We start from the raw sequence: 23,643 nt of genomic DNA, 5'->3' as shown, positions 1-23,643 counted from the left end.
TATTATAAACTACAAATCCCAGCACCGCTGTAATCTTAGTTTTGTCCTGATTTGTCTGTAGTGCCACGTCACCTACGTCACTACCGCACCTGCGCTGCCATCTTGAACCTCTCGCCAGCGACGGACGCTGAAAAGCAGAAAAAAGGAGTTAAATATTCCAACCTAACCTGACAAACAGGGATATGTCCGCTAGAATCAAGGACATTTGAAACAATAAAGGTCAAATACCTTGAAACGACCAGGGGACAGTTGCAGAGACGGTACAACAGCCATCTAAGTGCCCGGACCTTCAAGTCATCTTTTTTTGCCGGAGGAGGAAGGGAGAGTCGAGTCGAGTCACCGACAGAAAAACACATCCAGAGTGAAATCATGAATCCCGAATAGTGAGTTTTACATTAAAACGTTCCGCTGCAAAGCAGTCTTTATTGTGTTCAGTTAGAAAGCATAATTAAATGTTATGTGGTTTATGGTGTAACCTTACGTAAATAACGCTAGGCTAACTGTACTGTTAAAATTATTGGCAAATATCAGCTAGCTGGTTCTCGTGAACAGGGTGCGGACAGCTTCTTTTAATGTGTCAGTCTCGCGAACGAGTTTTCTCTAAGCATCAGCTGACAGCCTGCTCTTGCCACACCGTGTCGGCTATGCGACCTTTCACGGGACAACCACAAAAACAATCCAGTGTGTAAAACCAGAGTAAATCGCTCATGGGAAACGCTGTCATAGATTACCCTAGAAACAGTTTGTTTTACAGTAACGGTACACGAAGGAGTTAAGTAACAGATGTGGGATGGCTGACCTGTAGCCTCCATTAAAAAAAAAAAAAAACCTAGCCCGTTGTTTTTTTCATATGAAAATATTGATTTAAGTTTTCTTCTTTAAGGGCATTCTATATATACATAAATTAGTCCATAATTCAGGAATACAGTACACCAAATTCACCATAAATGTAACATATTGGCTGTTATTTATAACATATTATATTATACATATGTATTAGATTTATCTAACAACAATTAATATGTATAAATAGTAGTTACAGGATGTACCTCCAGTTCTGTCCTTAGGGAGAACCCCAATGGCTCCCTCCAAGGCCAGGTCCAGGTCCTGGGGTGAGTACAAAGAGGAAGATTAATCCTACGTCTACGAGTAGGAGGACCTGGTGACACTCTTCCAGGAGGACCCACATGCCCATCGCTACCCCTCGAACTCCACAGCCTCTTTGCCTCAGCTGCCTAGCATATTTACACCACTCGACCTCCACCCCTACCACTGAAAACTCGTTGGGATGGTTTCACCGATGGCTTCACCGCCCAGTAGCGCACCAGAGGGAGACTGAGGGTGTCCTGCCCTCCCATGGTGCCAGTTTTCGATTGTGCCAGGCAGGAGTGGGACACTCCTCTATCAGCCAAGTGGTGGTGTACGAGCCATACTGCACCATCGACAGCTGGCAATTGGACAAGGATGTCCCCTCCATAGAGGATTCAGTCAGGGAGTCTCTCCTTCCCTGGACGTCCTTGTGGCCCAGTGGTCGGCGGTCACTTCCATCTGACAGAATGGCAGATGCCACATCGACTGTTGCTTCGCTGGCTCCGCCCAAGTGGTGTCGCTGGCTAGCACTATGGCTTTCCTGGCTGTCTCCCTCAACAGGCTCACCCACCAACGCACCAAGTTGTCAGCAGAGGAGGTCTTGGAGGTCCAGACAACGGTGGCAACATTCTTCCATATGTCTCAGGCCTTTGCCATTAACAGTGGCTGCTCCACTGTCTTTTTGACAGTCACCGCCATTTTAACTGTCTCCCAGAGCATGTGCAGTTGCACAACTCTCTGAGCCCTTCAAAAGATGGCGATGCTGAGATGGACACGGCGACATGGCTGGACAGGTGAGTATATTGTCTTATTTAATATAAACAGCCCAGCCCAGCAGCTCCATCTGGCAGCAGCGGATCCCACTAGATGGGACTCGGTTATCTCAGCTGCTCTGATGCCTTCCTCACTATTTCCTTCTGGTCAGTCATCTGCTGGAAGTCTGGGCCAAAGAGGGACTCAGGAGAGAGACAGGTTCAACAACTGCCGGCATTCATGCTCATTCAGGGTCGAGAAGCCCAGTCAGAGGTGTCTCCGACACACTTAATCTGCACGCATGGAGTGGCTACTGTTTATGGCGAACGCCTGGGACATGTGGAGGAATGTTGCCACCGAATTTTGCTGCCGACAGCTCAGTGCGTCAGTGGATGAGGTTGGCCAGGGAGCCAGACAGGAAAGCCATATTACTAGGTGGTGACTTGGGCGGTGCTGGCATAGCAGTGGTTGAGCATGGCGGCTGGCCAACTGGTTGGCCACAAGTGTTGGGATGCCCTTGTCCCACTGCCAGCCGTCAGCAGTGTAGTATGGCCCCTATGCGACCGCCTTGGGCTTTGCTCACAGAGGAGTGTCCCACTCCTGCTTGGCTTGAAAATACGCTCCATGGGAGGGCAGGAATACCTTCTGTCTCCCTCTTGTGCGCTGCTGGGCGGCGAGGCCAGTGGTGAGACTATCTCGAGGGGCTTTCGGCGGCAGGGGTGGAGGGAGGATGTAGTCCATGCGCTGGGCAGCCAAGATGAAGCTCCCGTGTAAGTTTTGAGGGGGTTGCAGTGGACTGGTGGGTCCTCCTGTAAGAGCGTCACCAGGTCTTCCTCCTTGTAGACACAGTTTTCGTACTCCTCGTCATACTCATCCCAGGACTTGGACTTTGCTTCAGAGGAAGCCACCGTCTCCTCCTTCACCAGCGCAGGGCTGGTGTAGAGGTAGTGTATGGACTGTGAACTGCCGCTGCTGTTCATGCTACTCAAGAGGGAGTGCGATACAGACGGGGCAGGATACCTGCTATATAATTTTGCAGAAAAAATGGAAACATTGGCTACTCTGCATTGTGGAGCATGTAGAGGCTAACATTAGACAATAAAGCAAGTAGCAGATGTTTGACAGCTGACCTGCTGCCCTGAAATAAGAGGACGCTTACCTGTAACCAAATCCCTCGGTCAGTGCTGAAACACACACTGTTGGAGTGGCTGTCCTGGAGCTGACAGCTGAAGCTTTCGTCTGAATCCTTACAGAACCCTATCAAATTATTTTAGTTAACACCCCACACCCTGGTCGGCTATGGCTTAGGAGGTAGAGCGTGTTGTCCCCTAACCGCAAGGTCGGTGGTTCAATCCCTGGCTCCTCCAGTCTGCATGTAGAACTGTCCTTGAGCAAGATACTGAACCCCCATTTTCATGCGTGTGTGAATGCAATGTATGAATGTGTGTGTGATGTATGAATGTGGCATGTAGTGTAATGTGCTCTGAGAGGTCGGTAAAATAGAGAAGCATTATGTAAGTGCAGTCCATTTACCAGTCCATTTACCCATAGCAGACAATCTTTACTTCCGTTTATCTTTACACATAATGTATGATCTTGTCTCTGGTTACCTCCACCAATGAGGTTATGTTTTCCCCTTTGTCTGTTTATTTGTTTGTCAGCAGGATTATGCATAAAGTACTGAACTGATTTGCACCAAACTTGTTGGAGGAATGGTGTGTAGGCCAGAGAAGAACCCATTAAATTTTGGTGTGGATCTGGTTAAATGGGTGGATCCAGATCAAATTTTTTTATCTCTTTACTTTGCTTGTGGGCATTTTTCTGCATTTTTCATAAAATTTGATCTTGATGGAGGTATGCGCTGTACTGAATGCCATTCTGGTTATTTATGCCTCAAGATTTCGTTCCATTATACACTGTTTCTTGTTAGACATAGTAAATGCACTTGATTGGGACTGGTTATCCACCAACTTCCCACTTTCAAGTAAAGCACCCCTTGTAAAATGTGTAACCAAGATCTTTATTAATGGTTAACAAATCACTTACTAATACTTTATAGAGCAGTCATAAGCATTTATTAAGAACACCTTTGGGGTTGCCAGGTTTTAAAAAAAAAAAAAAAAAAATCAATTTTACTGGTGTGTATCTTTTTAATTCGCCCTTAAGATCATCAGGGCACCCATCGCGTGACCTTGTGAAAAACGCTACATCTGGACCACAAACAGCTTATTAAAATCTTTGTGAAAACCCTTAATTAATGATTAATAATTAACATCCATAACTATAGACTTGATGGTTTATGAAAAAGTGGCCTACATAATCTATTTTAATAACATTTATAACTGCACTATTGTTATAAAGGTACAGACTTGATGGGCAGTCAATGTGACTAAGGGGTTTTGACTGATTTAGAAAGAATTTATTAGCCATAATTACCAATAAAGTTGTGATTCATATGAATAGGCAATATCAGTTCAGAGAAAGAAAAACTGACTGACCATTTGGTGGCAAATTTCAGTAGTTTTTCGTGTTTCTTACTAGACCTATTCCGTCTGTATTCAAAGTATTTTGTTTCCATACTCACCTGCCCTATATATGATAAATCTTTAACAGCCTGCACCCAGTGTTTTACATTAGTATTGTTCCTCTCATTGCCTTTTTGCTACCAAACAAAACGTGTCGAACCAAGTACCGAAACTTGGCTTCAAATCTGTGGTCAGTTCCATAATCTTCTTTACGTATTCTTTGATCAGATAGTTCCAGATTTACATCATAATCTTGCCATTTTAGACTATTTTATTTGTGCAAAGTTCTTGTATGGCTTTTTGTTTTTGGACAATGTTTAACCTTTGAGATCTTTAGCTTCTTTTGTTAAGTTAGAAATCGTTTTGTAGAAAAACCTGATCATATTCATTAAAGTAAGGTGCCAGAAAAAGTTAACTTTATGTATCAAAACTGAAACTCAGGTATTGTTTTGAAACTAGTATTGAAAATTTTCAAATTATACACAGTCTTACTTACTTGTCAGTAAAAGCTATTAATGTTTGACACAATTACTGTTGTTAGTTGGCAGGTTCAATTTAACTGCCTATCTAATTGCACTCAATTTAAGAATATGTAAGACAGTGCACTTAAGATGGTCTTTGGATTGCTTGTTGCAAAGAATGATAACTAACTGATCATTCCTGGTGGCCCTCAGCATCAGGCAGCATAAACACAAGCTGGGAACTGGGCTGATTGCAACAGTACTGCTGCATCAAGAGTTAGTGAGATATTGTCAGTTGATCGAGTGTCAGGCTGTGATACATGAAATATCTCAGTTTCCTATGACACAAGAATAGCACTGGCATTGGGTAATTCTCTACAGCTGTCTGTGCTGTGTATGAAATTCTTGTGAGGTTGTTTTCTGCTCAGTGATTGGGTGTTGTGGCTCATGGGGGTTGTTGTTTTATTATTTTGGGAGAAACTTTAAGTAGTAGTAGTGAGCATCAAATTTCAACAGAAGAACATGTTTATATTCCTCAAATATGGTTTAAAAAAGTATCGTTTAGGTATCGGTGCTGGAGGTCAGGTATGGGCACTAAAATCATTAAGTTTCAAACCTGGCCCTAATTTCAGGGCCTGATTAACCTGTTGGAGAGCCCCGGGGCACAAATCAGCTGCTTTGCCCTTGTTAACCGTCCCATCCCCCCACTCTGTTTTTTAATATTAGCATACTACCTGGCTCTAGAATTCCTGTATGGTAAAATAATTTAACACAAAAAAGCATTAAACCATATTGCTGACTGCAAACAATAGTAGGAAAAAAAAAAATATATATATATATATAGTCAAGTTCCACTTGCTAGCCTTCTTTCGAGCTTTCAACCGCAGTTGAGCTAAATGAATCTAATGATGAGGATAGTGTGATGCAACTGAAATCTCCAGAGGAAGTTATTAAGAGGACTTCAAGTATTGAATTTCAGTTAAATTAGCAATAACCAGCTGACACTCACTAAGGTGGGAGCTTCGCAGTCAAAATTATAACAGATACCACAAAAAGACCCAAATCAACAATGAATATATCTTACCAACAAATTTTGTGGATGTACAGTTAGTCACATTAGTATTTTGACAGTGACATAATTTTGTTTCTGTACACCACCACAATGGATTTGAAACAAAGCGATCAAGATGTGAAGTGTAGACTTTCAGCTTTAATTCAATTAGTTAGCCGTTTTGGACTTAAAGCCATTTTTATGCATAGTGCATCATTTTCATAGGCTCAAAAGTAATCAGACAAACCAACATAATTCTAAATATAAGGATTGTTTTTAATACTGGGATGAAAATCCTATACAGTCAATGAGTGCCTGAAGTCTGGAACCCATAGAAATCACCAAATGCTGAGTTTCCTTCCTTGAGATGCTTTGCCAGGCCTTCACTGCAGCCACCTTCAGCTGCTGCCTGTTTGTGGGTCTTTCTGCCCTCAGTTTTATCTTCAGAAAGTGAACGGCATGCTCAGTTGGGTTGAGGTCACGCCATTGAAGAATATTGCCTTGAGAAGCTCTTGGGTTGTGTTAGCAGAACTGGGCAGGCTTTCTTTTGTTGTTCTCTCGCAAAGTCTAATCTGGCCTCTGTTCTTGAGTGTTGCCATTGGTTTGCACGTTGTGATAAACCCTCTGTATTTACATTCAAGAAGGCATCTCTTGATTGTAGACTGTGACAATGAGTTGCCTACCTCCTTGAGAGTGTTCTTGACCTAGCTAGATGTTGTGAAGGGGTTTTTCTTCATGAAGGCAAGAATTTTGCCACCATCCACTCTTGTTGTCTTCCGTTATCTTCTCTCAAACACCGGTGTTGCTGAGCTGACCAGTGCATTCCTTTTTCTAAAGAATGTACCAAATTGTTAATTTGGCCACTTCTAAAGTTTCTGCCATCTGTCTGATTGGTTTGTTTTGTTTTTTCAACCTAAAGACTTCCTCCTTGAATATTGAGAATTCCCATGAAAAACTAAGAAATGTAAATTTAACTCTTTGAATCAGCTCCAGACCTTTTTATCTGCTTAATTTGTCATGAAATAACAAGGGAACAGGCCATACCTGGCTATGAAAGTAATTGTCAGTCAGTTGTCCAATTACTTTTCAGCCTCTGAAAATGAGGGACCATTTATAAAAATGGCTGAAATTCTTAAATGGTTAATGTGATATTTTTGTTAATTCCTTTTTGATTAAAGCCGAAAGTATACACTTCAATCACATCTTGATGGCTTCGTTTGAAATCCATTGCGGTGGTGTACAGATGCAAAATTACGAAAATTGAGGCACTGTCCAGATACTTATGTACCTACATTTCTTATTCCTCTGTGCCGCAGAGCCTCATCGTTGTCTTACAACTATTGAAAACACATCAGTGAGCACCACCGTTGCATTGGGTGACATGTTCCTTTATTCCTATCAACACACAGACTGTCGTTTATTTTGACTCAGTCCCTTGTACACCATCTTGCTGTCAAATACTCACTAGAGCACCAAATGTGGATTAATCCGCTGCTGAAAATAGTCCCAGCATATACTATTTTTTACTTTTGGAGTAACATTTGCTAAAAACTACAGTGACAAGGAAATTGTCAAATTTAGGAAATTAACTGAGCTTTTTTAAAACATGAAATTACATATTTGTGAAGTGTTTTGAAAGATTTGTCTTAAGTATGAACCAGTGAACTTGTTCCACAGACAGGATAGGGAAGTCATGTATAGAGAGATGAACTAACACGTTGTTGGTTTTGGTCTTTTAATGCGATTTATTGACAATAAGAAACACCAGACTTATCTTAAAACATTTGGGAAGTGGCATATTTTGTCAAATGTGAAAACATGTTGTTAGTAAAGTAAGGTGCAAAGTATTTTTTAGTTATCTAAAGCTGCATAATTCTAAATATAAGAATTATGTATTATTTTTATCAGCTGAGATATTGTACATGCAGTTAATTTAGAAATGTCCACCCTGGTCTGATCTGCATTGTTTTTATTTCAGTGACTATCTGTTCAAGCTTCTGCTCATTGGAGATTCTGGAGTAGGAAAGTCCTGTCTTCTGCTGCGCTTTGCAGTAAGTAGTTCTGTCTCACGCTTTGGAACATGTTTTTCTATTACTGTTACCCTCTAAATGTCTCAGTTACAGCTGAAACTTTTGGTCTTTCCTCGTACTGCTGTTTGCTTGATCCCATCCTGTTCTCCCTCAATCCACTCACAGGATGACACCTACACTGAGAGCTACATCAGCACCATTGGAGTGGACTTCAAGATCCGCACCATTGAGCTGGATGGCAAGACCATCAAACTGCAGATTGTGAGCACATTACACACACACACACACACACACGCGCACGCACACAGACACGCGCGCACACATACACGCACATAGAACCCCTCTATGTAACCGTAACCTGAGCCAGGGCATAGATCCAACCATTGTTATTAAAGCACATGAAAGGCTTGCCGTGTGTGCACGCACATTTTGCATCGGACCAAGCTGTAATTGGATCCAGTTTTAGTTGAGGGAACAGGCTGTGCCACCTCAAAGACATATACTTTAAGTAGACATGGCTCAGCCTCCATACATATGCCCAAAATTTAAAATTGTACTTCTGTTTTTTAGTTATGTTATAGATCAGTCTAAACAAACCTGTAGATAAATTTTAGTGTAAAAGTGTTATTGCTGTAATTCTGCAGTCATTTAGCCCTTTCTCACTGCAGAAATTTAATAACCAGTAACCTGGAGCTTCTCATTTTTAAGATCCTTGTAAGGCTTTGGTATGAGGTTCTTCCTTGGGTTTCCACTGTATTTACAAACTGGTACATTTCAGATATACATAAAAAGGCAACAGTGGGACCAACTATACTATGTCACAGCTATAACTCATTTTTATACGCTGTTTAGTAGGCTAGAGTAGTTAGCGGACAACAATGGAAGAAGTTAGCACAATAGACGTAGAACATAAAGATGTGTAACATTAATGAGACTGATAACAAAAATGAATTATTATAATAATAGGGTGAATAATAGTACTAATAAAACTAAATAATAATTATTATATAATAATAATAATAATCATCATAATATTTGAAGCAGTGGGTGTTGAACAGGATCATGGGAGCAGTAGGTGGTTTGCAGTCACAGATCCAGACTATCTGGCACCAGGGGCAGAAATACCTGCAGAAAGCGACAGGAAGAGAGAGGAGAGAGACGAGAAAGCACAAAATTACGGGAGAGATAAGTCAAGTTAGTAACGAGCGTTGATCCCATTTGAATGGATGCAGATAGAGAGGAAGAGAAGGAGAGAGGAACTCTGTGCATAATGGGAAGTCACCCGGCAGTCTAGACCTATAGCAGCATAACTAGGGGATGGTTCAAGACAAGCCTGAGCCAGCCCTAACTGTAAGCTTTATCAAAAAGGAAGGTTTTAAGCCTTCTTAAATGTGGAGAGGGTGTCTGCCTCCCGAACCAAAACTAGAAGATGGTTCCACAGTAGAGGAGCCTGAGTGAGCAACGTTGTTGTTTCTTAAAATATAAAATTGTTTAAAGTGCACACTATAGGCTTAATTGTAAACTGAATTGTGACTCAAGATGATAGCAGGTATCATCTACATTATTTTTTAACTTAAAATAACATTTTTGTGTATGTTGTAATAACTTGATTCCAACAAGTAGGATAAAATTTAGTGCAGCATACACATAACCTTTAGCATATATGTACATGTTTACACAGAAAAGGCACAAATGCCAAGATTGATATCAGGATTTTAAGAATTGATATTGGATCATTCAAATAAAAATCGCAATTAATCAGAAAATCCTTTTTTAAAGTTTATTTTATCCAGCCCTAGTTACATTTCATTACATTCTGCAGGGGGGAAGGACTAGTTATGATCTTTCAGTGCTATAGGTTTAAAAGAAGCTATATTTGTATTGTTTATTTTGATTTACTAAGTCCTTATGTTGCCAATACAATGGTCGTGGCCAACATGTGGTAGGGAAAGAAAGATTTGGCAATGAAAGACCTGCTTCCTTAATAAGCATGACTTGATACACTGGCTTAGATAGGTTTCACTAAACTAAGTTTAGTTAATCAAGTTGGGTTTGTACTGTCAGGTGATGGGTGCACTGTCATGAGGTCAAAGCATGCTTAGTGGAGGAATGCTCACTTCAAATCACTGAGGGCTAGAAACACTGCAAAAGGATCCCCTGTCTTTCACAGGTGCAGAAATAGAGCTAATAATGCTGTCAGAATCAGGCATATTCCTGGACAGGGGTGCAGTCTCACAGCCAACTTCCAGCCATATCAAAGTATAAGTTTATTTTTTTATTTTTTCATAAATGCCTTAAATAAAATACTGTTAATTCCCAGAAGAAGTTGGTAGTCGAATTATGGCCAAGTGTGGCCAAATGTACGGGTCCCCCCTAATATCAACTGAGGAAAAAAAAGAGAGTAATGTGTGAATCTGTACTCTCTGTGTATGAATCTGTTCTGACAGATTGGCAATCAAAAATGCTTTTGATTGCAAATCTGTGGCCATGGATTACAAGCAAGGTTTATAAACTGTGCATGCAGATGCAAAGCCGTGGGCAGAGATTTGTTAACCGAGAGTACAGATTTACATCTGATTTTTTTTTCTTTTCTTTTTTTTTTTTTCTCAGCTCTCATGGGAGCTCGTAAAAATGAATAAAAGAAACAAACTAATAAAATCATTGAGGGGGGTGAAATTAGATGTTGTCTGTCAGCTTCTAAATTAACAGGGTAAATTCAACATAATTTACATTTCCACAGCACTAATTTCAATCATGTTATACTCACCACTCTGCTACTCTGTTTTTATTTTTAACACAGACTTTTATCATCCACTTATTATTTCCAAGCACTTCTGTTTGCCATTTCTTTTGTCTGCTATTAAGGTATTGTCATTGAAACTCAACACTCCCACAGATTTTTCACATTTAAGCCCACCAGAAGGTATGCTGATTGCATTAATGAAAAACTGAAGTAGAATGCACATCTTTTTTTGTTTCCTGTTCTTTTTCTATTTGAAATTCTGTGGATCAAAGTTGTGGCACATCTTGATCTTGATCTTGAAGAAGGCAAGAACCCTTTTCCCCAGCTTTAATGGCACGTGAAACAAAAGTAAAAATCCTACACAGTTGTTCATAAATATTTAAAATTCAAATGAATTTCTTTCTCTGGAGTTCAGGCTTCTCAACCTGAACCCAACCTGGTTTGACTCAAAGTTGAAGTTACTAAAACAATTTAACCAGTTTCCATCATGATAAGAAATAAGATGAACCTAACATTAAAAATCTTTCTTAATCTTGCATTGTCAAACATACAGTAACTCTTATGAAAATATACCGAATTATCAGAGGAAATTGTTATGAGCGGACTCTTTATTGCCTATGATGAAATAGTTGATGAACAGACTTCTAATCCCGTCTGTCTTTCCCCCTCTTTCTATCACTGTGTGTATTTGTCTGTCTCAGTGGGACACCGCAGGTCAGGAGAGGTTTCGTACCATCACTTCCAGTTACTACCGTGGAGCCCATGGCATCATAGTTGTATACGATGTGACAGATCAGGTGAGTCAGCAGTTGGACTGATGCCTCAGAGTAGAAAATCAGCCAGATACTTTTGGATCATATTGTTTTTATTGTTACTTTGATGAATATAAATTCTTTTCTTTTTTTCCTTCGTTCTGGCACTTACTTCTATGGAAACAAATGTTTTGAGGTTCAGTGCCAAAGTTAACTTGAACAGGGTTGAATGTGAGGCTGGTCCAGCTTTCCATGAAATCATATCCATTTCATTTTCTTTCAAGTTGTTTTCAATAGAACTGCATAGCACGGTTGTTTAATTAAATACACAAACACTCATTCCACTGCTGTTCATCTATAAACTGAAGTACATTAACAGACAACAATCCCAAGTGTTTCTGGTCCCAGTATGACATATAGAGCTAATTAAAGATGAATATATTAACTTGCATGTGATTTCAGCTTTTAGAAACCATATTAAGGCATATTTAATCAGGATTGAAAACACAAATCTATCTATCTACACAAATCTCAAATCTATAATTTTACTTTTTAAAGTAATTAGTGACTAATTTGAATGAGTGAGTAGACGAAATGATTGTGTCAGACTCTACAATTTGGACAAAACAAAAAAAACCCCACCTTTTTATAATCAATTTCAAAATACTGGTTCAAAAATGACCAGAGTTGAATCACTACCTTGACACAGTCTCAACAAATAGTGAACATTAGCGCCCTTAGAATCAAAGCATTTACTGCAGGGATGTAGTATTAGATTTCAGATATACTGTGCAGGTTTTAATGATTTAATGATATTTCCTCTAACTGCATTTCAGAGGTATTCTTCTCTTGAATACCACTGCCCGATCAAAAGTGTGTTTAAAAAAATTGTAAACTCACCTGTGGTGAGCTCCAGTGTTTAGTGTCATGCTGATATCTTTGATGTCATTGTGCAGGAGTCCTATAACAATGTCAAGCAGTGGCTTCAAGAAATCGACCGCTATGCCAGTGAAAATGTCAACAAGCTTCTGGTGGGCAATAAGTGTGACCTGACCACCAAGAAAGTTGTGGACTACACAACAGCCAAGGTATGGCTGCTTTCTGTGCATGAAATAACAACATGAAGTGTTCATCATTGGCTTCTATGAGGGAGAGAAGCACAATTTATGAAATTTCTTTAATTAATTAACGTTCATGAGAACAAATTAATTAATGAGAAATTCATACTGGCCATACCTCAAATAATAGGCCATAAACCAACATATTAAGGCCAGTCCTTAATAAAGACCAAGTAAAAAACATTGAGGGGTGGTGGAATTACTTGTACTATAATGGCTCACTTGGTAAATGCAGTATAATTTACATTTCCACAGCAGATCAACAGAGTTGTCATACCCTTTTTTAATTTCTGTTAAATTATCGGCAATGAAACGCAACACTTCCTGCTTGATGATCGAAACAGTGATCGAAAAATGGCAAAGTGGAGTTGAATGAAAATGTTTAGGTAAAACTGTATTTCTGATAGAGAAGGGGAAATAAGAGCAGCCAATTGGTGTACGTGACTTGATTGTTGATATACTGATTAAAATTACTGCTGTGGAACTGTACATTATACTATCAAGACAACCAGTAAATATGGAGGCAAGGGTAAGTTTCTATCATGTCTAATATAAAACTTTTTCAAATAAAGGCCTGGTTTTCTAGGCCATAGAGGTAAATAAAGGCCTCAGCCACTATTTTTAAATTTAGGGTAATCATATTGGTAAATTCTTACTGTACCAATAAAACTGGAGCAATGTTAGAGGGAACAATATAGCCTTAAAAATGTGACTGTTAAATATTAGGTAACTAGTTACGTGGGACATATAAACTGAAGCTGTGTATATCACGCTTTTGTTGAAGTTACAACTGTTTGGTCCATTTTGAGACTACAGATGTACAGCAGAAAAGTGCATTGTGCAGCAGGAATGGTATAAGAATTTGGACATTTGATATACTGAATAAAAGTGTTGCCATTGGAAGGCATTGTTACTTGAATTAATTTACCTACTATTTTCTATAAAGGACAAAGTAGTAACTTTTAACAGCAAACATTTCAGGTTTAGGCTTTGATACCTAAAGTAATAGATTATTGGTGTAATATCACTTTAAAGGCTAAGCCTGGTGTTAGTCCATTTTTTTCTTATTGTCAAAAAATCCCATGAAAAGACTAAAACTAAATACGTGTTAGTCCATATTTCGATACTGTCTCTGTCTATGACCCTCATCTCCAAGGCCATTGGCTCCTACTGAAGATGTAAATATTAAAAAAATGGCTCACAGATATATGGTATTAATAGTTAATTTGTTGATTACTATTTAAACAGGCAGGTTAATCCACTTTGGTGCTCTACTGAGTATTTGCGACAACAGGATGGTGTGTGTGGGACTGAGTTAAAAATAACTTACAGTGTGTGTTAGTGGTAATGAAGGAACACGTCACCCAACAGTGTGGCTCACTGATGTGTTTTTAATAGAGAATGGGCAACTACATCATGGCGTATTGCATTCTGGGTAGTGGTCACAATATTTGAGAATATACCTCTTTTGAACAAGAGCTCTGTGGCACAGAGGAATAAGATATATCAGGCTTTGATACACACACACATTTATAGGATTTGTTTACAATAAGAAAATATAGAATATTACCAGACGTAACCTTGTAAATTGAGCAGGAAATGGTATATTTTCTTCAGTTCCGTCACACTGGACAAGCAAGTGAGGAAGCATTTAGACCATTATTGGACACAGAAGCCCAAATGATCATTTCTGAATCTGCCTGCAAAGTCTGTGGGCAGATAAAGGTCTGTGGCCTGTTATTATCGTTTTAGATTAATCTGTTGGTTATTCTCTTGTTGAACTGATTTACCCATCACAATTTCAGAAACCTCAAGGTGACATCTTCAAATGTCTTGTTTTGTCTGATTAACACTCCACACCTCAAAGACATTTGGTTTATACTGTTAAACAAGAGAAAAGTTTGACCGCATGGTCAGTAGAGTGCCGACTGCACGTGTACACAGACCTCGATTTTAGTATGTACAGAAGCATGTGCAAGTCTGTTATCGCCCCAGCTGTCAGCATAACAGAGACGTAGAAGTCCACAACCAGGTCTGTTATATGTTTTTGAGTGAAAGATTTTACTATTGTTTTCCTCTCCTCTTGTTTGGCAGGAGTTTGCTGACTCTTTGGCCATCCCCTTCCTGGAGACAAGCGCCAAGAACGCCACAAACGTAGAGCAGGCTTTCATGACCATGGCTGCAGAGATCAAGAAGCGCATGGGCCCTGGGGCCACAGCTGGCGGCGACAAGCCCAATTTAAAAATCGAGAGCACCCCTGTCAGGCAGTCTGGAGGGGGTTGCTGTTAAAGGACCCTTCGCCTCCACCATTTCCACACTGATTATATCCCTTTCTTCTCCTTCTGTGTTCCCTCCCGTCACCTCCATCACTCCCACACCACACCATTCTGCCATAACACTCTGTAACCCACAGCCAGCTCTCTCTCTCTCTCAGGCTGCCTGGAGATACAGGATGGCTGGGCAAACAGAGGAGTAAACTGTAAGAGTATTAAGATCAGAAAACAGATTGGAATTTTGTGAGGGTTAATTCAGGCCTGTACACTCACCAAACAGAGAGAAGAAAGTAACCAGTGTGTGAGGGAGGGGCAAAAACAGACACCAAGGCAACTTGTAGTTTCTGCCAAGAGGACAGAAAGAAAACAGATATGGGGAATGATTGGTATTGATTTAGAGTGGAATGGAGTCAGTGGAAGATTAAGTTTAGATACCTGTGAGCTTATCTGTACACACACACACACACACACACACACACAGACTCACACTCACACACACAAAAATAATGGGGTGGCATGGACGAAAGAGATTTAAGCATTTTGGCCAAACACGTTTCTCCTCAGAGTGTGTCTGTTTTGCTGATGTCATCTTATGCCCCCCCCCAACTCAAATGTTTGGTCCCAGGAATTGTTTACCTGCACAAACACACACACAGGTGCATTGTGCTTGAGTCATGCACTGCAGATGTTCTGTACACAGTAGGAAGTATTCCTGAATAGCAGCAGCCTGCAAACAGTGACTCATCATTGCCATTTACTGATGAAGATCCAGGGAAAACCTGTTCCGTGAGCCTCCTCTCCCTCCATCTGTCCTCTTCCTCATATTCCATTCTTACTTTGTTAAGGTGTGTTCAGACAAAGTGAAGCAAATTTTCTCCTCAATTGTGCAGATTGGATGGCTGGACACCACAGTCCGTTGTGACTGGCCCCAAACAGCCAGTGTATCAGCTGTGATGACATTAGCTTTAACGGACGCACCAACAGTGTGTATGGGAATATGCCCATATGTGTTTGTGTTCAGCTCAGCCTCTGACTGATGTCAGAACTCAGTAGGAACTCTGGTTCTTTCTGTCATTTTTCCTCAGTCTCTCTCCTTTTTCCTCTCGTCTCTGTTTGTTTGTGAAGCTACATGATGATAGATTTTTTGCTCAAATTGAAGCATTTTCAACTTGCACTGATGCGCCTTCTGCTCAGTTTGCCGCGCCCATGGCAGATTCTCGTCTAATTGCGCTTACTTGCGTCTTTCCATTGACTTAGAATTCAATTACACTCTCTCTAAAATTTGCATTTTTCTGTCTGAACACACTTCTAAGTTCTCATTATGATTCAAACGAATTAGATCTCTCCTTGATGGGAGTCATGGTGTTGAACTTGATTGTACACGTGTAAAGTCACAGAAGTAGTAATGTAAAAAATGGGGGGAAAAGAGAGCTTGCTTTCACATCTCTTCACACCTGTTGCTTACACCAAAGTATGCATGATTGTTGGATTATAGTCACAAAAATTGTTGGATGCAACCCCTGACTCCATGGCTAAAAAGCAGCTTTCAGACGTTACTACAAGCATTTTAAAGCATACTGAGGCCTTTAGTGCCTGCTCACAAAAGAAAGTGGCACAGTGAGATAAATTTCTGCATCCTCGCAAAGTGAACCTAGTGATGTAGTGACTTAAATCTGAACCAACATTGAGATCACATAATGGAGGAAGATCTACATGCAAAGCCAGATTATAGGTAGTTTGACAGAAACATTAGCCAGGGGATTTCTTAACCAAACTCCCCGCTCAGCACTTGAGGTAGAAAACGAGCGTTGGAGGCTCAGTTAATTCCAAAAGTAAATATTAGAGCTGGGATGGAGGTGGTGGTTGTCAGAACTGTTATATATACTGTTAGTTTTTCTTTTTACTCTTCAGACTTCAAATTAATAATTTCATATGTAAAAGAAAGAAATGTGACAAAATGCTGTAACATTTAGCACTGACCTCCTGGAATGACACTAAATATTACAGTCAGAGGGCAGATAGCCTTGGACACAGATGACAAGGTGTGATAAAAGTGGTGGTGGTGGATGGGGAGGGTGTTCTGAGTTAGACCTTCTGACAAACAGAAGCAATTGGCAATACCCTGCATTGATCTTACAATTACTGTTATACCATTGTTGTCGTAATATTGTTTTTTTTTATTTTTCCATTGATACTTCTGATGGAGGCAACTTGTAAAATTAGCTTAAAGGCTCATTCAGTACATTACAGAGTATGTTTTAGGATGTCATTTCATTCTTGCTTGTTTGCAGATGAAGCTGGGGTAGACGCGGTGTGGGTGTGTCTGTTGGCTAAGGGGTTGGGGTCTTACAAAAGCTGCTCTTCCCTCCCTGAGATACCTGTTTGTCAAACAGTGTCTTCAATTTGGACCATGTCTTTTATGTCCCTGAGGATTTCTGGTTCATAAGAAGCTTTAGTGCTCTAGTTTGTACTGCTTATGTAATTCTTTTAACATTTGAGTCTTTTACACTGATTATTAAGGCCTCAGTATACTTCAAATGAAGTAGGTCGTACGAAATGTCATCTGGCAACATCTATAGGCAACAGTTCTTACACCTGTTCCAAATGCCACACTCAAAGGTGAGGCAGAAAGGCTGACGTCATAAAGAGGGGCGAGATAAAGCTTACAAATGGGGATGACAGTGCGCGTTTTTGAACAGTTTCTGTGACTTAAGTAAATGAGAGAGAAGTTCAGTTCCTGCCTACGTTCACAACTTCACACACCTGGCCAACCACTTTGTTAAGTTACAAAATTTGACAGATGCATCTTGTCTTGATTCTGGTGATGCAAAAGGGGGTTTCAGATGCTGTTAAATGATTCAACAAGCACTTTGCTTGAAGCATACTGATGCCTTTAAATTCCGCAGAAGAGGTCATTCAACAGACCTCTCTGCATTTTTGTAGAAATACCCAGAAATATATATATCTACATTATATATAGACAGGGACACTGGAAGACTTCCCCTATCGTGTGATAATTCTAGGAGTGTTTTTAAATGTGTGTTCATGTGTGATTAAGGACTGGTTAGTTTTTAAAATTTTATTTGTATTTGAACTTTCACATTCAAATATCATTCTTGACGTCAAGATAATCTTAACTCAAGGTCCATTTACCAGCTTTTTCCAGAGCTTTCACCGTCCTTATCAGCAGAAACTCTCAGAAGCTAAGTAGTGGACCTTGAGTTAAGTTTTTTTTTTTTTTTTTGATTTTTTGTCATGGTATGAGTATTTATTTTTAATGAAAACAGTGGCTTATTTCTCTAGATTAAATTTAATCATTGATGTCAAAGTCTCAAATGTAAAATAGGACAATTACATGTAGGTTTGGGTGTAGTTAAAGAATTTAATATACTAGTGCTGATACATTACCGGAGTACTGATATAGTACAAGAAGCTGTACAAGAACTTTGCCTAAATAAAACGGTCTAAAAGTGACATTTGACAAAGTAGTTAGTAAAAAAAAAAAATCTTAACTTAAAGTCCACTTAAATAGCTTTTTCCAGAGCTTTCAACTTCATTTTATGCATTTTTGGCGATGGAGACAAGACTGTAAAATGTGTTGGAAGGCTATGGAAGAGGATAGTAAGTGGATGTAGAGTTAAATTGTTTTATCAAACTAGCAAAATTCAGATTTAAACAAACTGATCAAAAATAAGTCAAGAAGAGCACAAATTTGACTACACTTTCAATGCCAACTGTCTGCACAGGACAGTTTTCAATACGTGACGCTATGGATACATTTTAGCCAGTGCAAAAAAGTACAGTAACCAGCCCTTTCAGAGCACCAAACTGGAGCTAGCAGTTTCTCCTCATGCTGTACGAGACATTTAAGTATACAGTATTATCAGTTTTCATCAGACAGGCTGTTCACCATGACCGCCAACGGTTGGCTTAGTAATGTTGAAATCGGAGATAGGTATGGGGCTGTATACATGCCTGGAGCACCGAGCGGTTCCCTGCTTCTCATAGCTGTGTTAGGTCTCAGTGGTATTCCAAGGAAACTAGAAGGAATGTGAGGAAGAGGGTCCTCGAGAAATGAGTGACAAGTCAACCTCTTCACTTGAAACCATACCAATCTCAGATGCAACTTTTTCCCCCTTTTTTAAAAAGAACTGGAAAGTGTGATATTGTTGTAGAAAGCTGGTTACACTTTAAATAAGAGACATACTATACTAGAGTAGCATTAGGGCCTTCGAAGAACTTACTCTTTCAGTTCTCTTGGTAATCTTTGGTCTAGTTGTACACAGCAGGGAGATGTACATTCTGTTCCAGGCCATAGTAAGTTTGATCACGTGCATTGTGTTTGGTGGCGTCCGGAGGTTCAGGGACTGACTGGTCTTGGTTTGTTGACCGGATATGAACTCCCTACTATCCCCTCCAGCTAACCATGTCACTGCAACTTGATGAATTCCTTAAGATCCTGTCTGATCGCCCCCTTCACTCAGATAAGGGAATCTCATCCAGGCTCTGGTTGCTCCCCTGGTTCTCTTTGCAAGAAAAACTTGTGTTTTGCATTTCAGGCACAAAACCGCCTTGGGCCGTGGGGATGTGTTACCCTGAGAACACCAGCCTTCCATTTGTGAAGCCTCATCACTGATTTATGCTCAGTCAGAAAGCTTAAGATCTAGTGGGATCAGAGCTAAGCACAGATCTGACTACTTCTGATCATGTTGGCATCCCTTGGAGATCGAGCGGATGTTAGCATCAGTTTACGTCGAGTTAAACTGGAATGCTGTAGTCTGCTGTGCAGGAATCTCACATTAACGGGGAGGGAAAGAAACAGCAGTGTGTCTGTGTGTGCGCGCACAACGGGGCGGGGTCGTGTATAACATTCCCCAGCTTTCTGGATACATGTCGGTATCCCGGCATCACGCCAGTCTCACTTGAGTAGATGCAGAACAAGCAGTCATTTGAAATTAACACTCAAGTCTCTCACACACACATATACTGGATATTTTGCGCTTTGATGACTGATTTACTTTTTTATTTTATTTTTTTTAATCTTTCTTTGAGACTTGATATTCTACTGATTTTAATGTATTCATTGAATACTATAGTGTGTCGTCTAGTCCATGGAAGTATAAGGGGACACTGGGTAGGGTGGGAAGTCTGATGTGGGTGGGGTTAAACTGATGTAGGGTGAGGCTTTTACTTATGAATGTGATTCTGATGAAACAATTCTTGACTTTTTTTCTTTAGTTCTCTTTTTGTATTCATTTAGGATTGTATGTCATTTGCACACTTGTTCATTGCTGTTCAATGGCTTAATAAAGGCACTCACTAGGTGTTTGTTAATAAAAAAGCACTGGGCAGGAGCTCACCTCTCAGTCACCTTCTGTCTTTTTTCGTTTAGCTTGTTCACCTTGGTGCTGTCTCCCTGCTGAGTTTGATCATGTTTTTTTCTGTACATATTATAAATATATATATATATATATATATATATAATAAAATGATGAAAAAGATCAACATCATCATGAGAGCTGGTGTGGTATTTTAACTGTACCTGAAAGCTAAGGGACTTTGTTGTGGTGGGGAGGGGGCACTGACCATTATGTTTCACTTCACATCCCTGTAACCAAAGTATCCACCAGTATCTAAAATAATGAAATAGTCCTAAATTGATTTAATTTGTTTGCCATCCATAACTAAAATTGCGTAAAGCATGCAAGATAGTTTCAGTCATGCCTTAATATATGTTTGTAACAATAATTTTCATGTGACTTATTGTGCATTCAAAAGCAATGTTTTTGATGTAACTTAAAAAATTAAAATCTCACAAGGGAAAAATGAAATAAAATATAAAATAATACAAATGAATGGAATGAGAAAGAATTTATACAACACTCCCTTTGGCAAAAAGAATAATTCATTTTGATACATTTCCAACTTTGGATAGAGATAAAAAAACCTTTTATGCTGAAATTCAGTATTAATTCTAAGCTTTTTAATTGCCTACAATATTTGTGTTTTTATGTTTCCTACTAAATTGTGTTCTTCTCAGTGGAAAAGCATCTGAAAACGCTGTTAGACATCAGAAGTCAAAAGTACACTGAAGATGAAACAGAATAAGAAAAGAAATAGTGATGAAAACAATATATATATATATATATATATTTTATGTGGGGGAAAAAAAGTCAGAATTAGACCAGTGTAGGGCAGAAACTGTAAAAGTCTTCCCTTACAAAACTTGTTTGGTACTAACCAATTATAGAATAAAAATTATGATAAAAGAAGTCAGTATGGATGTGGCTTTGTAATGTGTATTTGATCAAATTATGATGAATATAAGTATTACGTGTTTTTCTCTGGTTCTATAAATCAGAAATATTAAGGTTTTGTGATTGTAAAGCATCACTCTCATAATTTAGCTATTTATTTTCATAAAGTTGGGTGACTCAAAAGAGCCAGATAAATAGAAAAATGAAAAAACCTAAATGGAGCCAACACAAACTGAGACATCTTGACTTTTAGTCCCTCAACAGTTTTCACAGACTGCAAGGTACAGTTCTCCTCAGGCCTGTAAAATTACGTATATGTGTAAAATTCATGGAGTGCTCCATAATGGTTGGTCAGATCAAAGTAAGAGAACAAAACTTTAAAATAGTTAATGAAAGAATTTGAACGTCGCTAATTTTGTGCCTGATTTACAAAATTGGATAACAGACTTAAAAATTTGTTACTGACTTGTTGGATCACAGTATGATTATAATAAGGAAATGAATAACAAGGTTTTCCAGTTTATAATAATTCACACTTTGTTTGGTTAAAAATTGTTTTTGACTTCAACCTGAAATCTATAACCCACAGACATAAGTAGACTGACTGGTATCTTCCCTGTCAGGCCTGTGCGGCAGCTTTTTCACTTCTTGCTTGTTTAAGTGCATTCCTCTGTTTGCCCTACAGCAGTACAGTGAGAGAAGCTACAATCTAATATGACACACAGAGAGACACACACAAGGAAATATATATGCACTGTGTAACACGAAAATATACTGATAAAAGATGATCATTATCTACACCATGATGTGAGATATACATTTAGGTACATAAGTATTTGGACAGTGACACAGTTTTCGCAATTTTGCCTCTGTACACCACCATAATGGATTTGACATGAAGAAATCAAGATGTCCTTCATTTGCATTGACAGCTCTTTGGAGTGTATATTAAGAGATCCCATGAACAGCTACGAAATGCAAATTCAACACTTGGAATCAGCTCCAGACCTCTTATCTGCTTCATTTGTCATGAAATAACGAGGGAACAGGCCAAACATGGTCATGAAATTAATTGTCAGTCAATTGTCCAATTACTTTTGAGCCTCTGAAAATGAGCCATAAAAATGGCTGTAATTCCCAAACAGTTAATGTGATATTTTTGTTAAACCCCTTGAATTAAAGCTGAAAGTCTGTATGTACAGAGGCAAAATTACGAAAATTGAGTTAATGTCCAAATACTTATGGAGCTAAATGTATGGGACTGCCGTGTCAGTGTTGTTTTCTGACATCAGTAAAGCTCATTACCATCTCCTGCCACAGTACTGGAGTCAATGAGGTGGTGCTGCTCTGACAAGGGAGAGAGAAGTTCTGGAATTAAAGGAATAGTTCACCCAAATCAAAAAAACATATTTTTCCACTTAACCCTCACGGTGTCTGGGCATGCACACAGTGTCAAGTTTGTGTACTGAGGTTTTGAGAGATCTTACCTTTGCCAAAAAAAAAAGAATCAAACATTAAAGTGTCAGTACACTGATTTTACACAAGATCAGTTTAATTATCACAAGGAATACCACTCAACCTGTGATAATAGTGGTATGATATGATAACAACTCTGATGATGTTATAGTGATGTCATCAGGGCTATCTTAGCTTTAGCTTGGAGGCTAGAAATTTATAACTGAAAGCCTGTGTCCACAACTCCATTGTGGAGATGTGGCGTGTGAAAGATGTGTATGTTTACCAAGTACGGAGGGTCTAATGAAAGACCTTATCTACTATTATGGGAAATGTAAGATCCAGTGTTTTTGGTGCTTAACCCATACTAGAGACTAAAAGTCAGAATATCTCGGTCTCTACTGCACAGATTTTGACTCTTCTTTTTTAAATCTGTCTCTTGCAAGTCCCTTAACTTCATAGAAGTAAAATACATAATTACTGGAATGCACCTTTAAGATACTCAAAATGAATACTTCTGATTTATTGAAATTGTTTAATATAACAGAAGTGCCCCTTTAAGATTTGATGACATCATCACATTTGCCAATGCTATAATTATCTACAAATGTCTATACAAACAGGCAAGGGGCTCAGTGGCATGCTGAAACCTTGTGGGGTTTCTGGCTCAGTTACTTGTGGTGCATCTTTGGGAATAGTAAAATGGGGTTTAGTACAACTTTACTTGATACAACACACATATTCTCTGTCTAGCGAAACACAGAATGCATTCTAACTGTTATCATATAAATCCATGTTTTTGAAACTTTTGAAGCATGATCAGACAAATACAGGCCCTAGGTGTAGCTGTATTTGAAAATGTTGGCCCCTCCTAGTGGTAGCATCAACAAATACACTGTGGCAGGAAGCAAAGGATACTGCTACTTTACAAGAATGTACTTCGAAACTTTGATGTCAAGCCCTTTTAGATTTTAATATTTCTTCTGCACAATTTTTGTCCTGATGGTGGGCCTAAAGGAAGGGTCAGCTGGGCCACCGAAACATTTAGGGTTAATCTTCTATGGATCATAAACATGTATATCAGATTTCATTGTAATCTGGTCTGTAATTGTTGAGATATCTTGCTCTGGACTACA

The 23,643-nt window shown here is 39.2% G+C and overlaps 1 protein-coding gene across 1 annotated transcript; it reads left to right on the top strand.

The window, feature by feature from the left end:
- Window positions 1-100: 100 nt before the first annotated feature.
- Window positions 101-20,234, top strand: rab1ba (zRAB1B, member RAS oncogene family a). The gene is made up of 6 exons (XM_040140914.1): window positions 101-383; window positions 7,858-7,930; window positions 8,075-8,170; window positions 11,354-11,449; window positions 12,361-12,492; window positions 14,617-20,234. Exons 1-6 carry the CDS (start codon window positions 370-372, stop codon window positions 14,809-14,811), a joined length of 606 nt encoding a protein of 201 aa, XP_039996848.1. The 5' UTR covers window positions 101-369; the 3' UTR covers window positions 14,812-20,234.
- The last annotated feature ends 3,409 nt before the right edge of the window (window positions 20,235-23,643 follow it).

Source organism: Xiphias gladius, chromosome 12 (genome assembly GCF_016859285.1).
Source record: "Xiphias gladius isolate SHS-SW01 ecotype Sanya breed wild chromosome 12, ASM1685928v1, whole genome shotgun sequence".
Classification (NCBI taxonomy): Eukaryota; Metazoa; Chordata; class Actinopteri; order Istiophoriformes; family Xiphiidae; genus Xiphias; species Xiphias gladius.
This window is presented reverse-complemented; position numbering and strand designations above follow the sequence as displayed.

Bases quoted from the DNA above. Each gene is read 5' to 3' on its own strand.
- rab1ba (XM_040140914.1), top strand. The intron at 8,171-11,353 runs GTGAGCACATTA...TGTCTGTCTCAG, and splicing joins AGACCATCAAACTGCAGATT to TGGGACACCGCAGGTCAGGA. The intron at 12,493-14,616 runs GTATGGCTGCTT...CTTGTTTGGCAG, and splicing joins TGGACTACACAACAGCCAAG to GAGTTTGCTGACTCTTTGGC.